This window comes from Octodon degus, unplaced genomic scaffold (assembly GCF_000260255.1).
Source record: "Octodon degus isolate 3935 unplaced genomic scaffold, OctDeg1.0 scaffold00086, whole genome shotgun sequence".
NCBI lineage: Eukaryota > Metazoa > Chordata > Mammalia > Rodentia > Octodontidae > Octodon > Octodon degus.
In genome coordinates this window covers 7,309,528-7,331,589 of record NW_004524662.1, presented here as the reverse complement: position 1 = coordinate 7,331,589, position 22,062 = coordinate 7,309,528, and the positions used below count along the sequence as shown (strand labels likewise).

Sequence of the window (22,062 nt, the reverse complement as noted above, 5' to 3'; positions counted from 1 at the left end):
GTCCCTGCACTTGCCTGAGCTTGCCTAAGCAGGCTCTTTAGTCTGCTGGGCTATCTTGCTGGCCCTCTATTGTATATTTTGGATCTTATTTACTCTTTCAGTTTCTTATACCAGGGAGACAATAAGATGTTTACACATACGAGTCTGATTTTGAGCTGTATCCATTTACCCATAAAAGTCTCTAGTTTATTTCTTTATGGCTTAGTTGTATTCCATTATGTAAAAAAATACCCATTCCTTGGTTGATGGGCATTTGGATTGTTTTCAAGATTTAGTTATGACAAATTGTGCTCCTATAAACATAATACACATATGTTGCTGTAGTATGATGTTTTAGTTTTTCTGGGGGAATACTCAGGAGAGGAATAGCTGAGTTGAATGAGGCCACTTATCCTAGTTTTTTTAGGAATCTTTACACTGATTTTCACGGTGATTGTACCAGTCTACACTCCCACCAACAGTGGGGAAGGGTTCCTTTTCTCCACAGCTCTGCTAGCATTTGTTATGGGTTGACTTCTTGATGCTAGCTTTTCTTTCTGGGGTGAGGTGGAATCTCAATGCTGTTTAATTTGAATTTCTCAGATAACCAATGATGTTGAACATTTTTTTTCACATATTTATTTGCCACTTATATTTCTTCATCTGAGAAGCATGTATTTGTTTCAGATGCTAATATTTTTAGATTGGGTCTTTGAATTTTTTTTCTTTGAATTTTTGGTGTCTGAATTTTTTTTAATTCTTTATCCATTCTAGATGGAGTAAGAAAATATGAGCTCCTAAAAAAGAGGGAAAATTGAATAGAAAATAATAATAAATAATAATCAACATCTAACAAGTATTTATATGCTCAGTACTCACAACAATGCCAGTATTATCCCTATTTCACGGATAAGGAGACAGGTTAAAAGAGACCACGCAATCTTTGCTAGAGCCCATCCTGACTAAATGCTGACATTTCTTTCCATAGGAAGTGATCAACATGTCCTTCTTATAAGTACTGTAGTCTTGTTGCCAGTGCATTCCAAGGTTTTAGGTGAGCTGGTCTAATTCTCTCTCTGACCTTAATTCCTGCTGCTCTTCCCTATGCCTACTTCCTTTCTTTCCCACTGGCTTATTTATTGTTCTTAGAAAACACTGGGCATGCTTTAGCCTTTAGGACCTTTGTTGGTTTCCCTGCCTGCATTTTCTCCATCAGATGACCTATTATTTTTAATTTCTTCACCTCTTCTGAATTTTTGTTCTGAATAATTGCTTTCTCAGAGGGATACACCCTGATCTGACCAGCTTTTAAAAGCTATAGTGTAATCTTTTTCCTTTTTTTTTTTTACAGTTTTTATCACATTCTAGTATTTTTATCTAGTTTTCTTATATAGTATATTTTTAATTTTAGTCCATCCCACCACTAGGATAGGAGCTTTCTAAGGGCAGAAATGTTTATCTGTTTAGTTTACTAATGAATCTCATATATCTAGAACAGTGCCTGGTTCATAGTAAGTGCTCAATAAAGATTATTGAAAAAATGAATGAACTTCCATTTTAGAATGCAGGAAACCTGGTTCAGAGACATAAAATCACTTTTCCTATGCAGCACAGCTCATAAATCACAGAGCCAGGATTTAAGCCTTACTTTGCTTTATTCTTCCCACTATGTAAAGACTTGTGTACACATGAATTCCCTAAGAAAATAAGGATCTATAAAGAGAAGAGGAGGAGTGATGGCCAAGAATCAGTTTATAACCCATTTAAGAGTCAGAAACAAGAAGAGGCCCACTTTTGGGGATAAAGGAGAGGCAGAGAGTATATTAGTAGCTTTCTTGTCCCTTGGACCAAATACCCAGCATACACAACTTGAAGGGGAGAGGTTAATTTGGATTACGGTTTGAAATGGTTCAGTCCACAGGCAGTTGTCTACAAGGAAAAAACATCACAGTGGAAGCATTTGGTAGAGGACAACTGCTTAGTGCACTGCAGTTAGAGAGCACAGTGAGGGAACAGCAGCAGAGAGAAGGAACAAGGGTTACCCCATGGTCACAGTCCCAGCCTGCCCAGACACACCCAGAAATGTGCTTTCCTATTCTGGTAGACATCTCTTAATCCAGGCAGGTTGACAATCATAATTAATGGTCACACAGAGGACACTCCAATGTTTAGTAAATAGATGAGAAGAGACATTTAGTAAGATGGTTGGTACACATACACAAGCAAATGTACGCATCTTTATTTATATTTTTTCAAAATTTTGCTTCAAAGAGGAAAAACAAAAACAAGTAACAAGAACAAAGACAGAAACAAAGCAACATAAACAATGCAGATGGTACAGAATTTCAAGACAGGGATAGAAAATTAACAATTGTTATATTACTTAAGCAGCATAAAACTAATAAGTGAGGTGCAATGTTTCCTTCACAAATGAAAGCTCTTTTTTATAAACTCTGAATTCCTGAGGAATGGTTGCCTTTTGCATCTCTCTTTGAGGGTTGAAGGGACGATTTAAGTCTGGCTTATTTACCCCAAACTTCTATTGTGAATGAATGAATTGAACGGACTCAGGTCCAAGAACTCACCCCCTGTGGGAATGTCTCAAGGCATAAAATTAGATGTGAAAAAAAGTTAGTTAAACCGTTGAACTAGAATCATTTGTTCTGATGTTTACAGTAAATAGAATAAAAACTATGAGAAAAAAGGAGAAGGAATATCTGGAGCAGATGGAATCTAACAGAATATTGAAAATTTTACTTAGTGTGATATCTGGACATGTGGTATTAGGAAGGCAGATTATCAGACTATGACAACTAATGGCTAAATCTAATCTATGTCTTAAAAATAATGTTATATTGAAGTACAGTCATGCTCATTGTTTGTAGATGTTTTTACCTTACAAAAATAGACTTGAGTAGTTGTAACAGAAACTATGGAGCACTCAGTAATTAAAAAATTTACTGTCTGGTGCTTTTTACAGAGCCAAATTAAATAATTCCTGTTCTTGGTTAAGGAAGAAGGAAGGAAAATAATTTCTTATTGATATTTATTATATAGAAAGCTTTGAAATAAACTTTTTCATTTAATTTATATAAAATCCAATGGGAAAGCATTGTCAGTCCCATTTTACAGATGAAGAATCTGAGGGTTGAATACAAATCACTTGTCCAGGTCACATAGCTATTAGATATCAAGGGCTGGGATTCTAATTGAGATACCAGAGGTGATTTAGTTTTCTACCTGAGGTATATTCAAATGTCAGAGAATATAGATAGTCATCATATGTGGAACTAGAATCTGTTCACAAAGCCACAGACTAATTGGACAGTGTTGCTTCTTTGTCATGACATGAATTGAAATGAACTGCCTGGCAAGTAGTCCTGTGTCCAGAGTAGGAAAATATTGGTGCCGGATTAACAGGTACATGCTTCCCAGGATGTTGGGCAGAGTGCCTTGCTAGGTGATGTTACCTCTGTGAGGCATTTTGTAAGATAAGGCCTTTGAGATGAAGTCAAGATCCACTTCTCATATCATAGGCTTTCTGCTCAAACTAAATTCTCAAAATCTGTCTAGAAATATGAATGTATTAGGGCAGAATCAGTAAAACCACTGATGGATGTATGACATGGCTGAGGCCATTTTTCCACAGAGATATGTCTTCAAATGCAAGATTCTAGCATCTCCACTATAGTCCACTTGTTGTTGCATTTTGTCCTAGAGACATCTAGAACCCAATTTTAAAACTTTGCTTGCTGCCATCTGGGGATAAATTATTTTGGATTCAGTGTATCAGCTACTTAGCTGAGCGCTTGATCCTTGTCAGAAGATGAAGCTGACAAGTGATTGGTCCAATGTTACATGAATTCAGAGGAGATTTTGTATGAAACAAATTAGAACTGATATTTTACATTTCACTTTCCACAGTAAAATGAGTCCAGATAGGACACAGTCTTCAGCCTTCGTTTAGTTGTACATCGACACATCAGTATTGCCTCCCTGATGGTAGTGATTATATCAAAATTGTGTTTTTCCACATTGTTTTTCCTTTTGCCTTCCTGTCCTTTCCTTTCCTTCATTTATTATGGCTAAATGATATGTAACATACAATTTACCATCTTTGGTATTTTAGGAGTATGTTTCACTAGTGTCAAGTATATTCATATTTTTGTAAAACACATCTGCAAAGCTTTCTCATCTGGAAAACCTGAAATTGTATACCACTAAATAATGATTTTCTTTCTCTTCAGCCAGCCTCTTATAACTGTCATTCTACTTTTACCTTTTTGACTTTGATCATTCTAAATACTTGTACATGTGGAAACATTCAGTAGTTATCTTTTTGTGAGTGGTGACTGGCTCATTTCAATTCACATAATGTCCTCAAGTTTCATCCTTATTGTGGTGTGTGATAGGATTTATTTCCTTTGTAATGCCAAATAATACTCCATTATATGTATATACCACATTTTTATTGTTTTCCTGTTTATCTACTGATAGATATTTGATTGTGTTCTCTGTTGCACGATCGCTTTTGAGTTTAATGTAATCTCATTCGTCTAATTTTGCTTTTGTTATCTCTGCTTTTGGTACTGTTTTAAGAAATTATTGCATCCCATTATTATCAATTTTCTCATTTTACTCCAGGAGTTCTTATAGTTATGGGAATCTGTGTTCTTTTTATTTTATATTAATATTAGTTATAGCTGTCTCTTATCTTTTAAGACTCTCACCCTAATCCTTGTAGATTAGGGCATGACTTCAAGGCTAGAGCTAAGTCATCTTCTGGGATTTGTCCCTAAAAAGTACTGGGGTCACTAATTTTTAAAGTCCTATCTGGACATTGTTTATTTGATTTGAGAAATTCCATTGAAATACAGTTGAACCTTTATTTACCCTGTTAGTAATTTGTAATCAGAGCTTCACTATATTAATTCTTTACTTTGATGTTTCTTTAATACCAGCTACAACTAGTTTTCCTTGTGTTAAGGAAGTGGCAGTTTGTTTTTCGGTGTTGATCATGAAATCTTAGGACAGAAAGCATTAGGAAGTAACTCTAGTTTTCTTCACTGGTGTAGCATTTTCCAGCCATCTCACACACTGACTTTTGTCCATTAAAGTTGCTAGTCTTCTCACCTCTGTATTCTCTTCTTTACGTCTTCTCTCCTGTTCCTTTTTCTTTACTCTTTTTTTCTGTACTTTCTTTTCATTTTCTGACCTGTATTTTCCCCAAGAATATCTTTTCTTTTCTCCCTCTATTGTTCTGGAAATGAGCAGATTCCTAAGGTAAAAGCAGTATGGGTTGGCGCCTCATGACTGCTCAAGTATGAAATCTCGATCTTTTGTGCATTTCTGAGTGTTAGAAATATCTAGCCAGAAAGGCAAGGAGCTGTTTATGTACAAGATAAAGAACTAGAATTTAATTTAAATATCAGGGGAAAATGAGTTAGACACTGGGGATGACTCTTCTTCTTCTTCTTCTTCTTCTTCTTCTTCTTCTTCTTCTTCTTCTTCTTCTTCTTCTCCTTCTTCTTCTCCTTCTTCTTCTCCTTCTTCTCTTTCCTCTTCTTCTTCTCCTTCTCCTTCTCCTTCTCCTTCTCCTTCTCCTTCTCCTTCTCCTTCTCCTCCTCCTCCTCCTCCTTCTCCTTCTCCTCCTCCTCCTCCTCCTCCTCCTCCTTCTCCTCCTTCTTTTTTTTTTGTCTTTAAAACCAGGAGATTCAAAGAGTCTTAAACTCATGTTCTTAGATCGAACATGAATTGACAGTACAGGTGATCATCCAAGAAAAGGCATAATGGTGCAATGATATAGAAATGCTAATTACTATTTTTTATTTTTACTGCACATGATGTGAAATTTTGTTTTAGATTCTAGACTTACAACTTGAAGAAGATATAGAAAAATATTTCAAGGCTCTGTTCTTATTATATAATACAATATTTGATAACTGCCAAGTGGAAAGTCATATGGGAAAGCAGAATAAAGGCATTAAGTATAAATAGACCCGGCATTGTAGAAGAGGGAATAGCAGAGCTAGGTCTTGAATGATGAGTAGAATTAACATAGTAGTAACAAAGAATGATAGAATTTTTCACATAGATGAAGTTGAGAACAAGAATATTCAAGGTAGGTATAGGAAATAGTAAAAGATTCTTGGTGTTTTGGAGTATAGGCCAAGCTGGCATAAGCAAAGAGACCCTCAGAATATGATAAGATAAAAGTCTATTTCTCACTTAACAAGAATCTAACAGTCCAGAAAAGACTGAAGTCATATAGAGACCCAGGTTTTTGTCCCTGGTGCTTTCCAATAATGCTCACAAGAGGAGGGAAGTGAGAAGCAGTTACTTTCCTTCCTATTGATGTGACTTAGCAGCTTCTCACCTTGCTCTTGTTCACATTTCACTAGCCCAGACTTTGTCACACGACATCACCTAATTGTCAAGGAGCTTTGGAAATAATCTCCAAGCCATTGATAGTAGGAGAAGAATGTCTCTTCAATTAACTGATGGTTCGACTAAAGTTTGTTAAATGAAAGGAAAATAGGGGCCTGAGAGACAGCTCAGTAAACTAAAGTGCCAGCTTAGGCAAGCTTAGGCAAGTGCAGGGACTGCATTTCAATCCCAGGCACCATGTGCCATGCCAGCCCCGCCCCCAGGGCAGGCTGAACCAGCCAGGGTCTGGGCATAGTGGTGCACTCCTGTAATCCCAGTGCTGAGGAGGCTGAAAGTAGGAGGATCACCATGAATCTGAGCTGTATAATGAGACCCTGCAATAAGCAATACATTTTAAAAAAGAAGGAAAATATAAAGTTGTAATATGTGAGAACATGTGGGACTTTGAATTCCACTGTGTAGGAAAGCCACAAAGCCATTACAGTGGTGCCTTGGTTCACAACCTCAACTCATTCTATGAATCTGGTCACAAATTGAATTGGATGAGAACTGAATCAAATTTCTCTATAAGGTCAACATTGAACCTCACCAGAGAATTTGATTTCATTTCATTCATTTGGTTTGCAACCAGAATTGTGGAACAAATTAAGTTTATAGACTGAGGTAACTATCTAATGTAGCCACCAATAAAAGAGTATGTAAGGATGGGCTGGGAGGATAGCTCAGTGGTCTAAACACCTGCTTGGCAAGTGCAAGGTCCCAAGTTTGATCTTTGGTACTGCATGCTGTGTCGACCCTAAAACCACGTGTGGCACACACCTGTAATCCTAGTGCTGGGGAGGCTAAGACAGGAGGATCACTACCAGTTTAAGCTGCATAGTAAGACCCTGTATCAATAAATAATCATTTTCAAAAAAGAGCATGTAGGGAATGAGTGAGTGAGTTTATCATTGAGTTGAACTTTATTCTCTAGACCAGAGTTCCAAGCTAAAATGACTCTAAGGCAGATCATAAAAATGAGGATATGACAGGTCTGAAGGACAGCCACTACTCCACTTCAGATGATAGTGGGGCTTCTGTGGCCAACCTTACCATTTCATTTTGTTTTTCAAAATTTGGGGACTTGTGTTTTCTATGACATCCCTTCATTTTAAAACATTTGTTCTGAACAGTTTTTAAGCAGACCAAACAGAACACAGTCATGAGATAGATTTGGCCTTCAAGCCACTAATTCACAATTTTGATAGGAAATGACTTAAAAATTTTGGTCCACAGAATTGGTAGTTTGAGGTTAATCTGACTGGTATGCTGGGTACTCTTGTAAGCACAGTGATTCACAATTGTGGCTATACATTACAATCACTGGAGTGCAAACAGTTGGCAGTGCTCCTGACATCTAGTTCCATCCCCAAACCAATGATGAGAATCTCAAAGTTTGAACATTTTTACAAACTCTTCAAGGGATTGCAATGTGCAGACAAGGTTGAGAGCTAGCTTTCTAAGGCTAGTGTCAAAGGATACTGCAATAACACGGACGTGTGGTGAAGGGGTCTGAATTGTGGTTTTGGAAGCAGACTGAAGAAAAGGATAGAAGTGAAGAATGTTATAAAGGACAAGTTAATAAAAATTGTATCTGTTCTCAGTTAGGAGATTGAAGGTACAAGGACATCTGAAGAACTGAGTTTTCAAGCTGAAATTTGCTTATCTGGGAGATACAAGTAGTTTAACAAATTGTTCCAACAGACACATAACAGATGTACAGTAGATGAAAGATACACAGTAGATGTAACATAGAATGTTACATTATATGCAAGCACTATGGCCCACATCCAAGTGGAGGATTCTAAGTCAGCATAACGTTTTTAAAGATGAAGCTACAAAATTCTTTTTAAGGACAGTAAAAATCTTTTGTATATATTTTATTTGTTGCAGTGCCACCATGAGTGAACTCTTGCTAATAGATTTGTTGAGCAAATAAAATTAATTTTGGCTAAGAATAACTATGGGAATCTGGCGCAAGTTTCTTTCTGGTTGATAAACTAAGAATGTTTCAATCCAGCATCAGTTTGGTGTGTGCAGGGCCGCCTACGCTCAAAGCTCTTACGAACGATGATTTAGCACCACCGTGAGGCTTCATCCAGTCACTGCATCTGGTCAGTGGCCTCTGAAATACCCAGGGAAAATGATTCATGCTTTTGCTTATAGTTTTATCCATCAAAATGAAAATATCAAGTTCTTTGTGCTTTTTTTTGGTTGGAAATAGCAATAACAAATTATTGTGCCGCTATGATGATGGTGCCTAGTTGCATTAGGTAGCAAATATTTCTATAATGATGAAAACTAAAAGAGGAATAAACTCAGCTTTTAATTCACCTAAGATAATTCTTAGGCATTAGTGAATTGTTATTTATCATTAAGCCTAAAATAATAACTTTGTATTGCTGGGGGGATGTTTTTGAAAGGTAACAACTTAAAAAGCAAAATGAAACCTTGACATTTATTGCCTGTGTGCAATGTGTCAGGCAAGGTGCTAAGGAATATATTCAATTAATACTTCATCACATTCAATTCTCAAAACAAATCCCTTCTTCATGCAGACATATTATGTTTCTGCTTTCCCAGTGAGGAAAGAGAGATGCAGAAAAGTTATTAATTTACCTAGGAACATTGGAGTTGAGGGAAAGAATTTGGGGCTTAATTCACAACCTTACATTTTAATTATGAAAACTTGAATAAATCACATAAAATTTACTATATAAGCCTTGTGGTCTTAAGATGAGATATTAATTATGTTTGTCATCCCATTATACCAATTATTATATGAAATTACCAAGAGCAAAAGCTCATTGTATACTCAGGGCTGCATAAATATTAGTCTTATCATCATTATGACTTTCTCTGTGAATCTAGGGAATTAGCATCAATTACATTACAAAGAATCAGAGTGAGGATTTTAATTCTACCTCTAAACAGTGTTGTAAACATAGAATTTCCAACTTCAGCTTTTAGAAATAAACATTAATAAGGAAATCGAGTTGATTGACCTAGAAATACTCCTTAGTTCTGAAATTCTGTGGAAGACTGACTCAGGAATAACTAAGAGGAACAGTGATTTTTCTGAAGCTATTCATTGAAATATATCATTTCAACATGGCTAGCTTTATGTTCTGTGGGAATCTGGATCAATTCTGCTTAGAAGATTCTAATAGTAAGGCTTTGTGAGACTGTGACACCAATGAGCCTGGCGGTATGAAGCTATTCAGGCTGCATTCCTAGCACTGAAATATGACAAGATCCAGACAGCCTAGAAGAATCTGGGGCCTGGCTCGTGTTTGTAAGATGCAAGAAACTAGGGCAAATGGTGACAGTAAACAAGTGAATAGCTCAGTAAAAATTTGATATGGATTAGTCAGAATTTAGGCAAATAAGATCAAGTGAATGAAGCAGATTGGGGATCTTGGCAGACTTGCCATTGTGATGCCCGTCAGCACTGTTGCTTGTACTCTGTCCAGACAACATGGAAAATATCATGCAAAGAGTGCAGGCCCTGTGTGAAGGCCATTCATTATTTCACACAATTTGATATTTTATTTTTTTCTGAAGACTATTCATCACTATTTGCTTGAGAAGGGTGTGTGTGTGTGTGTGTGTGTGTGTGTGTGTGTGTGTGTGTGTGGAGAGAGTGGAGAGATAGAGAGATGTGTGTCATAATTGGCAAAATAATACTTATTTTCTTTCCCACCTTAAGATCCAAAATAAAGATGACAATTTTAACAAAAAAATACCTTAACTTTGGATTTATTTTCTATGATATAGAGAAGACTATCTCAACTTGGAAAATAAAGCTTTCTGAAAGCTGTTTTCTTTCTCTTATCCTCACTACATCCCAAATTTTATATTGCTTGTTGTATTCTACTCTAAAGAGATTATTGACCATAATCTTAATAATGGGATGTAGAACTAGGAAGAATCATAATGCACCCAGTTCTTTGTCTAACTTATCGTTAGATCTGGAGAATATGGCTGGAAGAAACTCCAAGAATACACTGGCTCAAGGTAGCAAACAGATGATTATTCGGAAAAGGAAATGATGGAACTTTATGGCAAAAGAAAAATTGCGCTGTTGAAGGTGAGCTCTCTGGAGCAATGTATGTATTAATGGGTAAGGAGACCATGGTTTGGGATGGTTGTTAAACATAGTGGCTAACTCAGGCTAAGAACATGGGCTCTGGAGTCTTGTTACGTAGACTTGAGTCATCACTTTTGTGCTTGTGTTATACTGAACACCTGTGTCACAATGAGTAGGTGACTTGACCTCTCTGTATTCAGGTTTTCTCTATAAAATAAAATTATAAGGCATATCTGTCACTTAAAGTGGTAAGGAGTAAGTGTATCAAAATGTGTAAGGAGCTCAAAATAGTATCCAGGGCTTAGTAATCGCTCAATAAATGTTTTCTTTTGTGGTGTTGATGGCGGTCACTAGTGTGAGAGGGGAGGGATCAAGACTCAGTAGCTCACATACACAGATAACTCTGGACTTTTGGGATTAAATACCTCGTTTTCTCCTCCTACCTTCAGCCACTTTCATTATTATGAAGCCAGAATTCTACACAATCTACACCCACAATAATTAAAGCAACTCTCCCCTTTTCCAGGGACTGCTAATGGCTACCTAGTTTTCCACACCCTCCTCCTCTTCCTGAGACCCCAGGAGGCATCCTGCCTTGGCAGATTTTCTTTCTTCATTTCTGGGGATTGAGCCCAGTGCTTTTGCAAACCTTCATCCCTAACCTTTTTTTTTTTTTTTTTTCTATTTTTATTTTGAAGCAAGTTCTCACTCAGTTGTAAAGTTGCCCAGGCTAAGCTGATACATGTAATGATCCTGCTGCCTCTGCTTCTCAGAGTGCGAGGGTTGCAAGCATATGCCATCATGCCTGGTGACAGATCATTCTTATATTGTGTTAAAGATAATTCTCCTCTAATTGGCACAATAATTTTAGTTAATGCACTTCTCTGATGACTTAGGAAGTTTATGTAGGGGAATTCATGCTGTGAATGTGTAGTCATACAAATACAGGCATCATTCTGACTTATAATACTGTCATAAAACCACCTTATAAATATATGTATTTATTTGTGTTTATACATATTTATAATATTTGTTTATAATTATGAACTTATAAATAGTAATTTCATAGCAAATTTTAGCCAGAAGGAGAGTCATTATAGTATATTATGTGAAACATTTTTCTTTTTTGGAATGTCTCTAGTAGTTCTTTTAATCCCATGCTTTCAAACTTCGGTGATCACCAGTTGTTATTCAGATGAAATCCAAAATCTAGAGCAAATTGTAAGTGAAGCTCATGTTCCAGAGCAAACGCCTGGCCATACTGTACTGCCCCATGTTTCGCTGTTTCCCTATTTATCTCCAGGACATTAGCCGTGCTGAGTTACTTAGCACAGAATGAGCGTTCTCTCCTGAGCTTTTATTTCCAGAAATGTTCTCTGCTCCTCCCTGTCTCCTTTATTCTTTTTCTGAATTTATTGGGCTTGTCTACCAGGGATCAGCACACTTGTATTTCCCCTCCCCCCCCAAATAAAAGCCCCCTTAGTTGCCTCAAGACTAAATTAAATGGCTTCTGAACACACGGGATAATCTATGTCATATTCTCAGTGTGGCCCAGGCATCTCTAGGAGGTTCCCAAGACCTTCTCAGGGGGATACACAGGTTAAAATTATTTTGTATTAATGCTAATACGCTGTTTTCTTCCTCACTCCATTCTGTGTGCAGCAGGGTTTTCCAGAGGCCACATGATGTGATGTGCTGGTAAATTAACTGCAGAAGTAGAAATGGGAATCTAACTCTCCTCTATAAAGACAGTCACAAGATTTACATGTAGCTAAGTGATAATCTTTTCACTACTTTTGAAAGCAGTTATTTTTCATAACAATATACTATTTATGTTAATACATAAAAGGTTATCATCATTTAAGAATAACATTTAAAATTTTTTAAAATGAATATTGATAGGTATAACCCAAAGCGAAAGTTCTTTAGGCCTTCAATAACTGTTAATAATGTAAGGAATTTTGAGACTAAAATTTGAGGACTATTGATGTTGATTGTCTGTTTGTTTACTGGGCCCAGAATACTTTAAGAGAAGAATATGAACCACTGACAGGTGACTCCCAGGCCCCAGTACAATTTGTGATTCAAAATAAAGTTTCAAGAAATATAAAAGGCCTAATCCACATATATGTATATATGTGTACACACGTGGTGTTTCAGCAAATAGGCGATTAAATACGTCAGCTGGCCTAATGCTATATAATCTAATATATAATCATACAATTGATAAACCAATAATACTCTGAAATTTTACTTTTTTCTTAAAAATTCTACTTCTGTCTCCCTTTTATTTAATTCTAGAAATCTTGTCTAATGGATGAGGATGAAAACATAAAAATGAATCATTAGTCCGATGTGTGGAAACACAACTCTTAAATTCTTCTGGCTCAACTACCTACTCATGTTTTCAGTCGAGTACATAACCTTTTGCACTTCATTGTCCTCCCTTGTGAAATAGGGAGTTTTGAAGTAGACACATTCTCAGAGCCCTGAAAAGACCTGCTCTGTACTTCTAATCTCTATGGGAATTTATCTCATTTCTCCCTTTTGCTTTTCCAGCAGATGTATTTAAGTGATACTATTTTCTGCTTCTTACCTCGAATGATAGTGTACTGGCTGAATTATTACCCTTTACTGACTTGCTGCACTGTAGTTCTCTGGTAGAAAGTCAGACATATCATTTTCTTGCTTATTCAGTATAATACCCGCTGCACAAGGAATTCCAATTTTTTCCTAAAAATAACTTTGTTATTACTAAAGAATTATATTATCTCTAGAGAATATTTAGATAAATAGTAACTCAACACTCACGTGTACTCCCTTGAATAACTTAGTATTCTACAAACATTCCCATCCAGCCGTATACATTCCTGTTCCAGATATGTTTGATTTGCAAGGAGGTCTTACTAATCAGGAAAGCATTTAGAGCTAATCTAAACGTAGGATTATAACATTTCCAGCTTTGCACTTCAGTGTCAAGGAGACAGCCCTTTTCATTAAAACATCATGGACATGTTGGGAAATGTTGTTTATCAAAAGCTATTGATGAGCCCCCAAAGGTGGGGAGACGTTGAGCTGTAAAGAAAAGATAGGGTACAGAGAAAGGAGCAGGAAAGCAGCAGAGAGGGAGGAAGAGGGAGATGAGTAGAGAACTAGAAAAGGGAGGAGCTACGAGCATGGGAAGAGAGGAAAGAAGCAAAAGAGAAGCAGCAGCCAAGAAAAAAAGGAAATAAAGGAGAACAGGAAAGAGAAAGCACAACCTGGGGGAAGAATGATCTAAGGCAAAGCCATGATGGAAGCTGGTGAGATGTGTGAGTAGGACCACAGTTCTCACTGGGGCTTGGGAAAGAAGAAGGGATGGACGAGAGAGGGCGTTCCTGTCCTCTGTTTTCTCTCTGTATGTACCTAGTGGAAGTAAGCCTGGTTACAGAGAATATGAGGTAGTGCTCCAAACTTGGACTCTGGAACAACATTACTTAACTGTGTCATAGTTTTATGATCTTGAACACACTGCATAGCTCCTTGATGCCTTAGTTGTTTTATCTGCTCCATGGGGACATTTGTGGCAATTCATTAACTTAGTATGTTTTTACAAGGACAGTTCATGGGTAGTATCTAAATAGTAAGTATGATATTTGTAATACTGGGTATATAAAACCTATAATTAAATCATTCAGTTATCAAAATCATTAATTTGAAGAGAGGAGCACCCTGTTCTGTGGGACTTGGTGGCATATGGAGAGGGTCTGATCTGCTTCTCTACATTCCCTCTAGGATTAGGGGTCCAGGAGGCAAGGTCTCAGCTGGAGCAAGTTAACAAAGATTTGTTCTTGAATACCTGGAAGCATCCCTAGCTTCTTTCCCTATAAAATGGAAGGAGTGGAGATTTTTTATCACATGGTTGTTATAAGGATTATATAAGTGTCTAGCATATAGTAAGTGCTCAATTAATATTAATTATAGCTTATTACTTCCAGTTTATACCCAATTATTTTTCTCATAGCTATTTTTGTTAGATGTTCATGATGTGAATTCCAATCTTGCTTTGCACTTAAGTCATTAATAATTCTCTTCTATAAACCCACAGGAAGTAATGAACTCAAAGCTTCTAGGTTTGTCAAAGGAAACCCTTTCACAGTGTAAGAACAGTACTATTCCATGCACTTACTTTGCTCTGTATTTCCTCTTGCAGCCTTCTACCTTTATTCCAGTACAGTATCACCAGAAATATATTTATATTTAAAGATATCCCATCCAATGTTGAGAAAAGAAGTTAAATATTTCATAAGGCATTTTAATATTTGAGGATTTTGTGGTATCAGAGTTAACACTGCCTGAAACCCCTGTACTTTTTCTTCCTTGGTTGCTCTAAAAGAGCAAGTCGTCTGTTCTCCTCTGGATTGGATTTTGTAGGCAGGAAGATAGATGAATAAGGCAGTAGCACTGAGAGCACACTACCTTTAACTTTCCAGCACTTTTTCTGAGCCTTGGGATCTCGGTGGCTTGTTAGGTGCATATACAGCGAGGTAGTTGGGAAAAGGCAAATTGCCTGTAAGTGCTACTGCCCCAAACTATACATTAGACTTTTCATATGGGAAAGTATAAGTATCACAATTATGTATAAAAATATAGGCTTTAAATCTCTATGTTGGTAGATACACATACCAAATCACGTGTATAGTTTTGCTAGATGTTTAATGAGTGGCAAGAAATCTACACAAAAGGAAGCGATTAAGCAGTAGTGTGGGTTGGGGCAGCCCTGAGGCCTGTGGACTGTCACCTGCCTTGTAGCCTCAGAGAGTCTGACAGAGAGGCAGAGAGAGGTAATGGAAGAAGGGCCAGAAAGGGACAAGGAAGCTGGATTAGAAAATGACAGGAAAGATACTGAGCAGATGCATTAGTAGAGGTTTTGCACAACAAAGACTAGAATGTGGCCTTTCAAAGGTTTATAATTCAGCTTGTGTTTGTGAGTTGAGTGTGCATAAAATGTGCTTTTTATGTAGTGCAGTGGCAGCGCTGGGTTGTATCATAAAGAAAATTGATTGTTATAACCTTTGATCCTCTAGGTAAGCAAGCATGAACTCCGAATACTAAAAAAAATACCCAGATAGGTCAGTACTAAGAATAGTAACAGATTTGGATCCAGACAGAATTCTGAAATAGGTATGTTTTTACAAAATCCAGGAAAAATCCTACTTTTATTGATTGCAGAACTTTTTTTAATAATTAAAATCACTTGACTTCAGTAAGCCAATGTTTAGACATGCTTTATATTCTGTTAAATTTTTTGCCCCAATGACATTTATTTCAGTATTCCTAATCATATCTCGCAATGTCTTTTATACATACTAGACATTTAGGAGACAATGTGTTAAGCAAAATATATGATCTATATTTGTGCTAGAATTTGACCTATGTTTCAAAATAAAGTTTACTTTATATTTTGCCATGTTCTTGTTTATGTCCTCCTCATGTTCCTTCATTCACATGAATAGGACCTTGATGGAGCTTCTGAGATGATCAACGACATTAATTATATAGGCCTAAAAGTGAATCTACAGGATCTATTTACTAGGTGGTACTTTTTTGGTCTTTCTAAGAAAGAATCTTGCCACGTGTTGAAGCTATACACAGAACCAAAAAGCACTATCAAAAACTAAGTTCTCCCTAAGAGGGAGCGAAGTTCTAAGGATTTTTCTTAACTACAAGTTTGGAATGCTGGATTTGTCAAATTTCTGCTTACTGCTGGCAAGAAAACCATTTAGAAAATATTGGACAGGATGAGATAGAATTCAGAAGAAATCCAGAACAGAGACTTAAAACAGTTTCTACTTCCTTGATATTAAACAGCCTTATTTTGCTGTCTAACTGGACTAGACAGAGATATTATCCAGAGAATTCCATCCCAATCTCATGGTTTTTGTTAAATCTGCATCTCACAATTTTCAGCTAAGTGTATAGTCATGTTTCTGTTAGGAAATCTGACACATATTGTTTAATACTCTTTGTCTAAGAATATAAATACTGTGAAATACAATTTTTAATCTTACAATGATCAACCACCTAGAATATTCTTTTCTGATAAACTTCCATAGCAAATAGACACCATTTCTGTAAGTCCTTCTGGTCAGCAAAAAGTCTCCTAATTTTTCATAAAATTTTCCTTGTAAGCGTATCAGGCCTTAGGAGTTGAGTTTTAGCAGACCTTGGCCTTACTTTTCCCAAACCTAATGTACATATCTGGAAGGCCTTGTGATATACATCAAGTCAGGTATAAATTTGTGGGATATTCTGAGCCCTACGTAGTTTAATAGAAAAAGGAGTTTGAAGAATGCTATTTTGAAAAAGAGCAACGGTATATTGATAACAAAATATAGATAACATCTCCATTGAAAAAGTCAAGAATTGGAGAGGAAATGAAAAACATAACTCCTAAATTTATAAAATCACAGGGAAATTGAAGTACTTAATTGATTGATAAATGTATGACAAAGGGCAAAATGAAAATTTGACACAGATTCTTCATGTTTAGAAAAATTATGAGAAAATTAGTAAAAAGCTTAATTTGACAGAAAATAAATTTGATAAGGGAATGCTTTGTGTGAAATTCATTAAATCACCTCTGTTTTATCTAATCTAGAAGAAACTCTTCTGTGAGTTGACCAGAGGACGCCTCAATGGTTTTACTAGTTCAGGAATGGAAACTAGGGCTTGGTGTACATTAAAGATCACAGTTTAGCCAATTGAGACTGCCTGGCTCTAAGTTTCTGTTTAAGGTATCTCTAATATGATATTTCTTAATGGTTTCACCAAAACTATCAGATTAGGAGAGATGTTTAAAGCATTTCCAAGGGGAAAATCAGGTATTTGTGAAATCTCCTGGTGATGTGTATTCTGGGACTTGACACAGTGCGATGTTTTGACAGAGAAAGCTTTGGAGCATTTGTGAATAAGGAAACACAGTACTCCATTGCCTACACTGGTAGAGCTCTGTGGACGTTGCTAAGGTGCAGAGCAGGCGGCACAGTCTGAGCTGACTATGGGCTGTGAGCATATCTCTGCTCTCCCCATTCACTAGACAGCGTATGTTTCTAAGTGTCATGTTTTTGTGACTTTATCCTTACTACTCTCCTAGATCCCATTTTTCTTTTCTTTTTCTGATAATTCTTTTGTCAAATCAATTACTTGAACTAAAGTTAATGGATTTTAAAGAATTATCTAGTTGGATGCCTCATAACAAAACCTATCTTCTGAGAAGTATGGTAAAATGAATTTTTACCTACTTTTACTTTGGTCTTAAGATATGCTTAGGCGTCGAAAACCTTAATCAAAACTAATTGAAAGCCAAAGCTGAAAAGTGGTTTAAGTTTCACAGGGAAATACCTGTTAAGCCAAGTAAAAATGTGGAACCTTGCCTTTCTCCTTTTGACCTCCAGGTGGTGCTGTTTACCTAGACATGGAAGGCAAGAGCCCAGCCCCGTTCTTCCTCTTAGTTTTGTTAGCTGGGTTTTCATTTTTTCAAAATATTTTTCATTTCCACAGATGTGTACTTTTAAATGGTCAATAAAATTTTATAACCACTATTTGAAAACTTGCAAGATTGTTGCGATTTCTGCTTCCTAGGCAAAATATTTCTTTACGTCCATATAACCCCAGCGTCGCGGGTTTGCATTTGTTCGTTAGTGCCACTCTTCTGTTCTTTTCTTCCAGCACCCAGGCCCAACCACAGACATTTGGATGTCAATAGAACTCATCCAGGTGCCTTGAAACACTTAAGTGACTTAACCATGTATTTCCACTTTAACTAAGGTAACTCAATTCCATAGGCTTCTAAGTGAAAAACAGCATCTTTATGGAAATACTTTGATTCCTCTAAAGCCAGGCAAAGCGGCTAGAAGACCTGACCTGGTAACACTAGGATGGCGGTGTAGTGGTATTGGTCTCATTATGGGTGAAGCTTAGAATTTTAAAGATTGATTTTAAATGAACCCAAATAATATCTTTCTTACCCTTTTTCTGCCTCTTTTTTTTTTTTTTTTTTTCTCTCACAAGGGGTTTGTAAACAAGCTGGATGAATTCATTCAATGGTTAAATGAAGCCATGGAAACCACTGAAAATTGGACTCCCCCCAAGGCAGAGACCGACGGCCTTAAACTCTACCTGGAGACGCACTTGGTAGGCAAGACTGTGTTGCTCTTGCTATAAGTAATTGGGGGATTTTAATGTGCTGCTTGTCTATGCAAAATACCAATTTTAGTTATCAAAAGTCATTATATGCTAATGAATCTAAGTTTTTAATAGAACAAACTACAAAAGCTGAAATTTTGCAGGTATTTCAAGTAATAGTATGAAACCAAATCCTCCCTCTTTCAAGCTGATTTTTCAAAGCTTTTTCTGAGCAAAGCATGTAAATATTCAAAAACACCTTAGATAAATTTGCTCAACCCTTACCCTCTGGGTGACAGTCGAAGTTCTTCTCTTTTTTATAAAAATGAATTAAAGAGACAATTTTGATGACCATCCTAAGCTTTCCAGAATTCTTGTAAAATTAATGAGCCTTTCATTATCAAGAGGGTCTTCTTTTTCTGTTCTACACTGGGTTATTTTAATAAAATATTTAAAATGATGATTTCCATTATTTTTGCTGCTATGTGGATTTTTTTCAGCAGCTAATTAATACAACTGTCATTATACCCGTCCCTGTGCGCAGAGAAACCTACGGAGGGGAAGTGGAAAACACTTGGAGGAATACGCTTCTGAGTGTGTTAAAAGCAAGAATTATAGACTGAGGGACATTTGATGAACCTCATGAGGATTTTACTGAACGCTTCAAATGGCTGATATCAATTATAAAGGGGTGGAAACTACGAAGCAAAGTGTGCTAAAGCATGAAGAAAAAGCACGTGGTCGTAGGAAATGAAAATTCAAGCTTTGAGCATCTCATCTCTGTTCCTTTCCCTGATAGCATAAAATTGACGAAGGCAATGAACGCAAATCCTTGAGTGCCCGACTGCGGGCTTGCTAGTCTACCCCTCTTAAAGATTCATGCATTTAGATCAAGTAAATGCTATGTGGTAGCTCTGCATGTGTGGAATCTCACAGGCTTCCGAAACTATTGTCTCTGATCTTATGTGGGATTTGGAAGGGAAAGACTTGGGTAAGCAAAAAAGAAGGTAGAATGAAAGAAAGAAAATGTTTTAGCTTGTTGGCTTGGTGTTTTGTGGTGTGATTTATATCATTGTAAGAAAAACAGCCTAAAAATCCTGTTGCTACAGGCAGATAGCTGTGTGAATGAGAAAGAATGGTAAAATGGGACAAGTATTACTTCCTTTTTTAGAGACTGGAGTTGCTGATGTATAAAAATGTCAGTGACCCTAACCACCTCTCTCCTATGTGGATTTTGAAATCTGCCCTTGGTACTCAATTCCCTGTTGAGTGGAGTTTCACTTTTTTTTTTTTTTTAAGATGGCATTTCTTAATAGCAAGATAAAGATATTCGGTGCTTTATAATGTAAATTGTATTAATTAGAATGTCAACTTTTCACTGGCATTGTTCTGACAGAAATTCTAATCTGTGTTTAAACAGGAGTATATGAACTTTATTTCACATTAAGTGTGCTGTCTTAATCTTCTTGATTTAATATTTTATGGAAAACACACACTTAGTTTTTGAGGTCCCAGAGGGCACGGGGGCATAAAGGGCACTTTAGATTATTTGTTGAAAATGAGGCTAGGAGGATAAGAGCCAAGATCCTTTTCCTTCGGGAATTGAGTGAGATGCCCTTGGTAAGCAATGGAAGTTCCTGTCCTCCACCCTGGTATTCCAGAGAGATCCTCACTTGACATTCTTCTGTTGGCTGCTACCTCCTTCTGGTCCAAATGTACTCGCCAGGATTTCCTGTGAGGAGGGAATGTTCTAGTTTGCATGGTCCACACAGGTGCCACTCACCAGATGTGTCAGCTGTGCACTTGAATGAGCCTCGCGCACCTGAGGAAATGAATTTATAATAGCACACAGGGCTAGTGATTACTGTATTCTATCTAGCCTTATGGAGCTGCAGAGCATCTTACAGGTGGCTGTCCAAATTGTAGGCATCCGTACCTGCCTCGTAATGACATTCTTGTCTAAAATATGGGAATCATTACCTACTTTGCTGCTGATCTGCAGTGTAGAGTTCTGTAGCGAAGTGTCCTTCTTAAGATATTTTTCTTTAAAAATAAATGTTTCTTCCCAGTGATTAATACTCTCTTGGGTGAGTTTCCTTCATAATTATTTCCTATTATGTTAGTTGTAGTAGAGATGTGAAAGAGATGACATAGGAACATCAGCTTGACTTCAAATAGTGACAGACTGTGATAGCCAGAGCTATTATCTGGATATTAAATAATAACTTTAGATTTCACTTTCTAAATAATAAAAAATAATATTCTGCGGTCACTGGTGACCTAGTGTGTATGGATTGCTATTCAGTGATATTTAAGAACAATCATTAAGTGTTGTTGTACGGAGTATTCTGTGTCTATTACTTTAGACACATTCTGTGGCTCAAACATCTTTCAAATTTGGAGTTTTTTCTAAGAGTGTATATATACATTGTGTTCCTGACCAATATTGTCACTTAGATTTCTGTTCCATTTCTTTACTGTCATGCTGGGTTAACATGAATTTTTTTCTCAAAAGAAGGGAAAATTTCCACCTCCATATACTTAGGGATTTATATTTCTTAGTTCATCATACCTAAATCATTACTGTTGTTTAATAAGTGAGCAGGTGGAAGTTGCAAGGCTAAGCAGTAATCGAGGTAACTATACAAGTTTATTTAAAGATATTTATAGGTTCTATAATCTAACATTAAATAAACAAAGGATCAAGCCTCTAGAATAAAATTCTCCCCTGGTATAATGATACCTTTCAATATTTATTGTAACAAAATAAACATTAAAAACAATAAAAAGTTGTACATTTCTCTTTTGATACTTAATTTGATTATTTTCCATGATGGTAACCAAAGGTTTTTACCAACACAAATCAATTAAAGCTTTATAATACCTTTATGAAAGATGTGAAGGAGCTTTATTTTAGCTGTAAGAAATACTGTGAAATTGCAATGATACATCAATGATTTTCCATGATAATTAATCATCTGCTTGCAACCTGGCTGCTCCTTTCAAAAATACAATTCCTATCTTCCTAGAAAATGACATTTTCAGGAAAATGTCATTGTGGAAGGTATTTTGTGAGTAATGAACATTCCCATTTTTTGAAAACTACTTTTCAAATGGCACTGTGTGGATACACCTCTGGACAGACTCCCTTTTCTCTGTCTCTTCTCTCACCTCTGTCCTTTTCCTGCCACCTTTTTTTAAAAAAGAACTTTATTATTGTGGTATCATTGGCATACAATAAATGGCATATTTTAAAGTATACCATTTTCTATAAGTTTTGACAATTTGATGACTAGATGCCCATGAAATTATCACCAAATTCAACATAATGATCATCTTCATTGCCCCTTAATGACACTTCATAATTCTCCTTGCCCTTCCGCATCTTCTTCTCAGTTTTC

The 22,062-nt window shown here is 36.5% G+C and overlaps 1 protein-coding gene across 4 annotated transcripts in view; it reads left to right on the top strand.

The window, feature by feature from the left end:
• Positions 1-22,062, top strand: part of Akap6 (A-kinase anchoring protein 6) — a 425,557-nt gene that overhangs the window by 113,446 nt on the left and 290,049 nt on the right. For all 4 annotated transcript variants that reach the window (XM_023721810.1, XM_004637098.2, XM_023721809.1 and 1 more), the window contains one exon: positions 18,548-18,670. In XM_023721810.1, the coding sequence (XP_023577578.1) occupies positions 18,548-18,670 (123 nt within the window). The remainder of the gene's footprint in view (positions 1-18,547; positions 18,671-22,062) is intronic.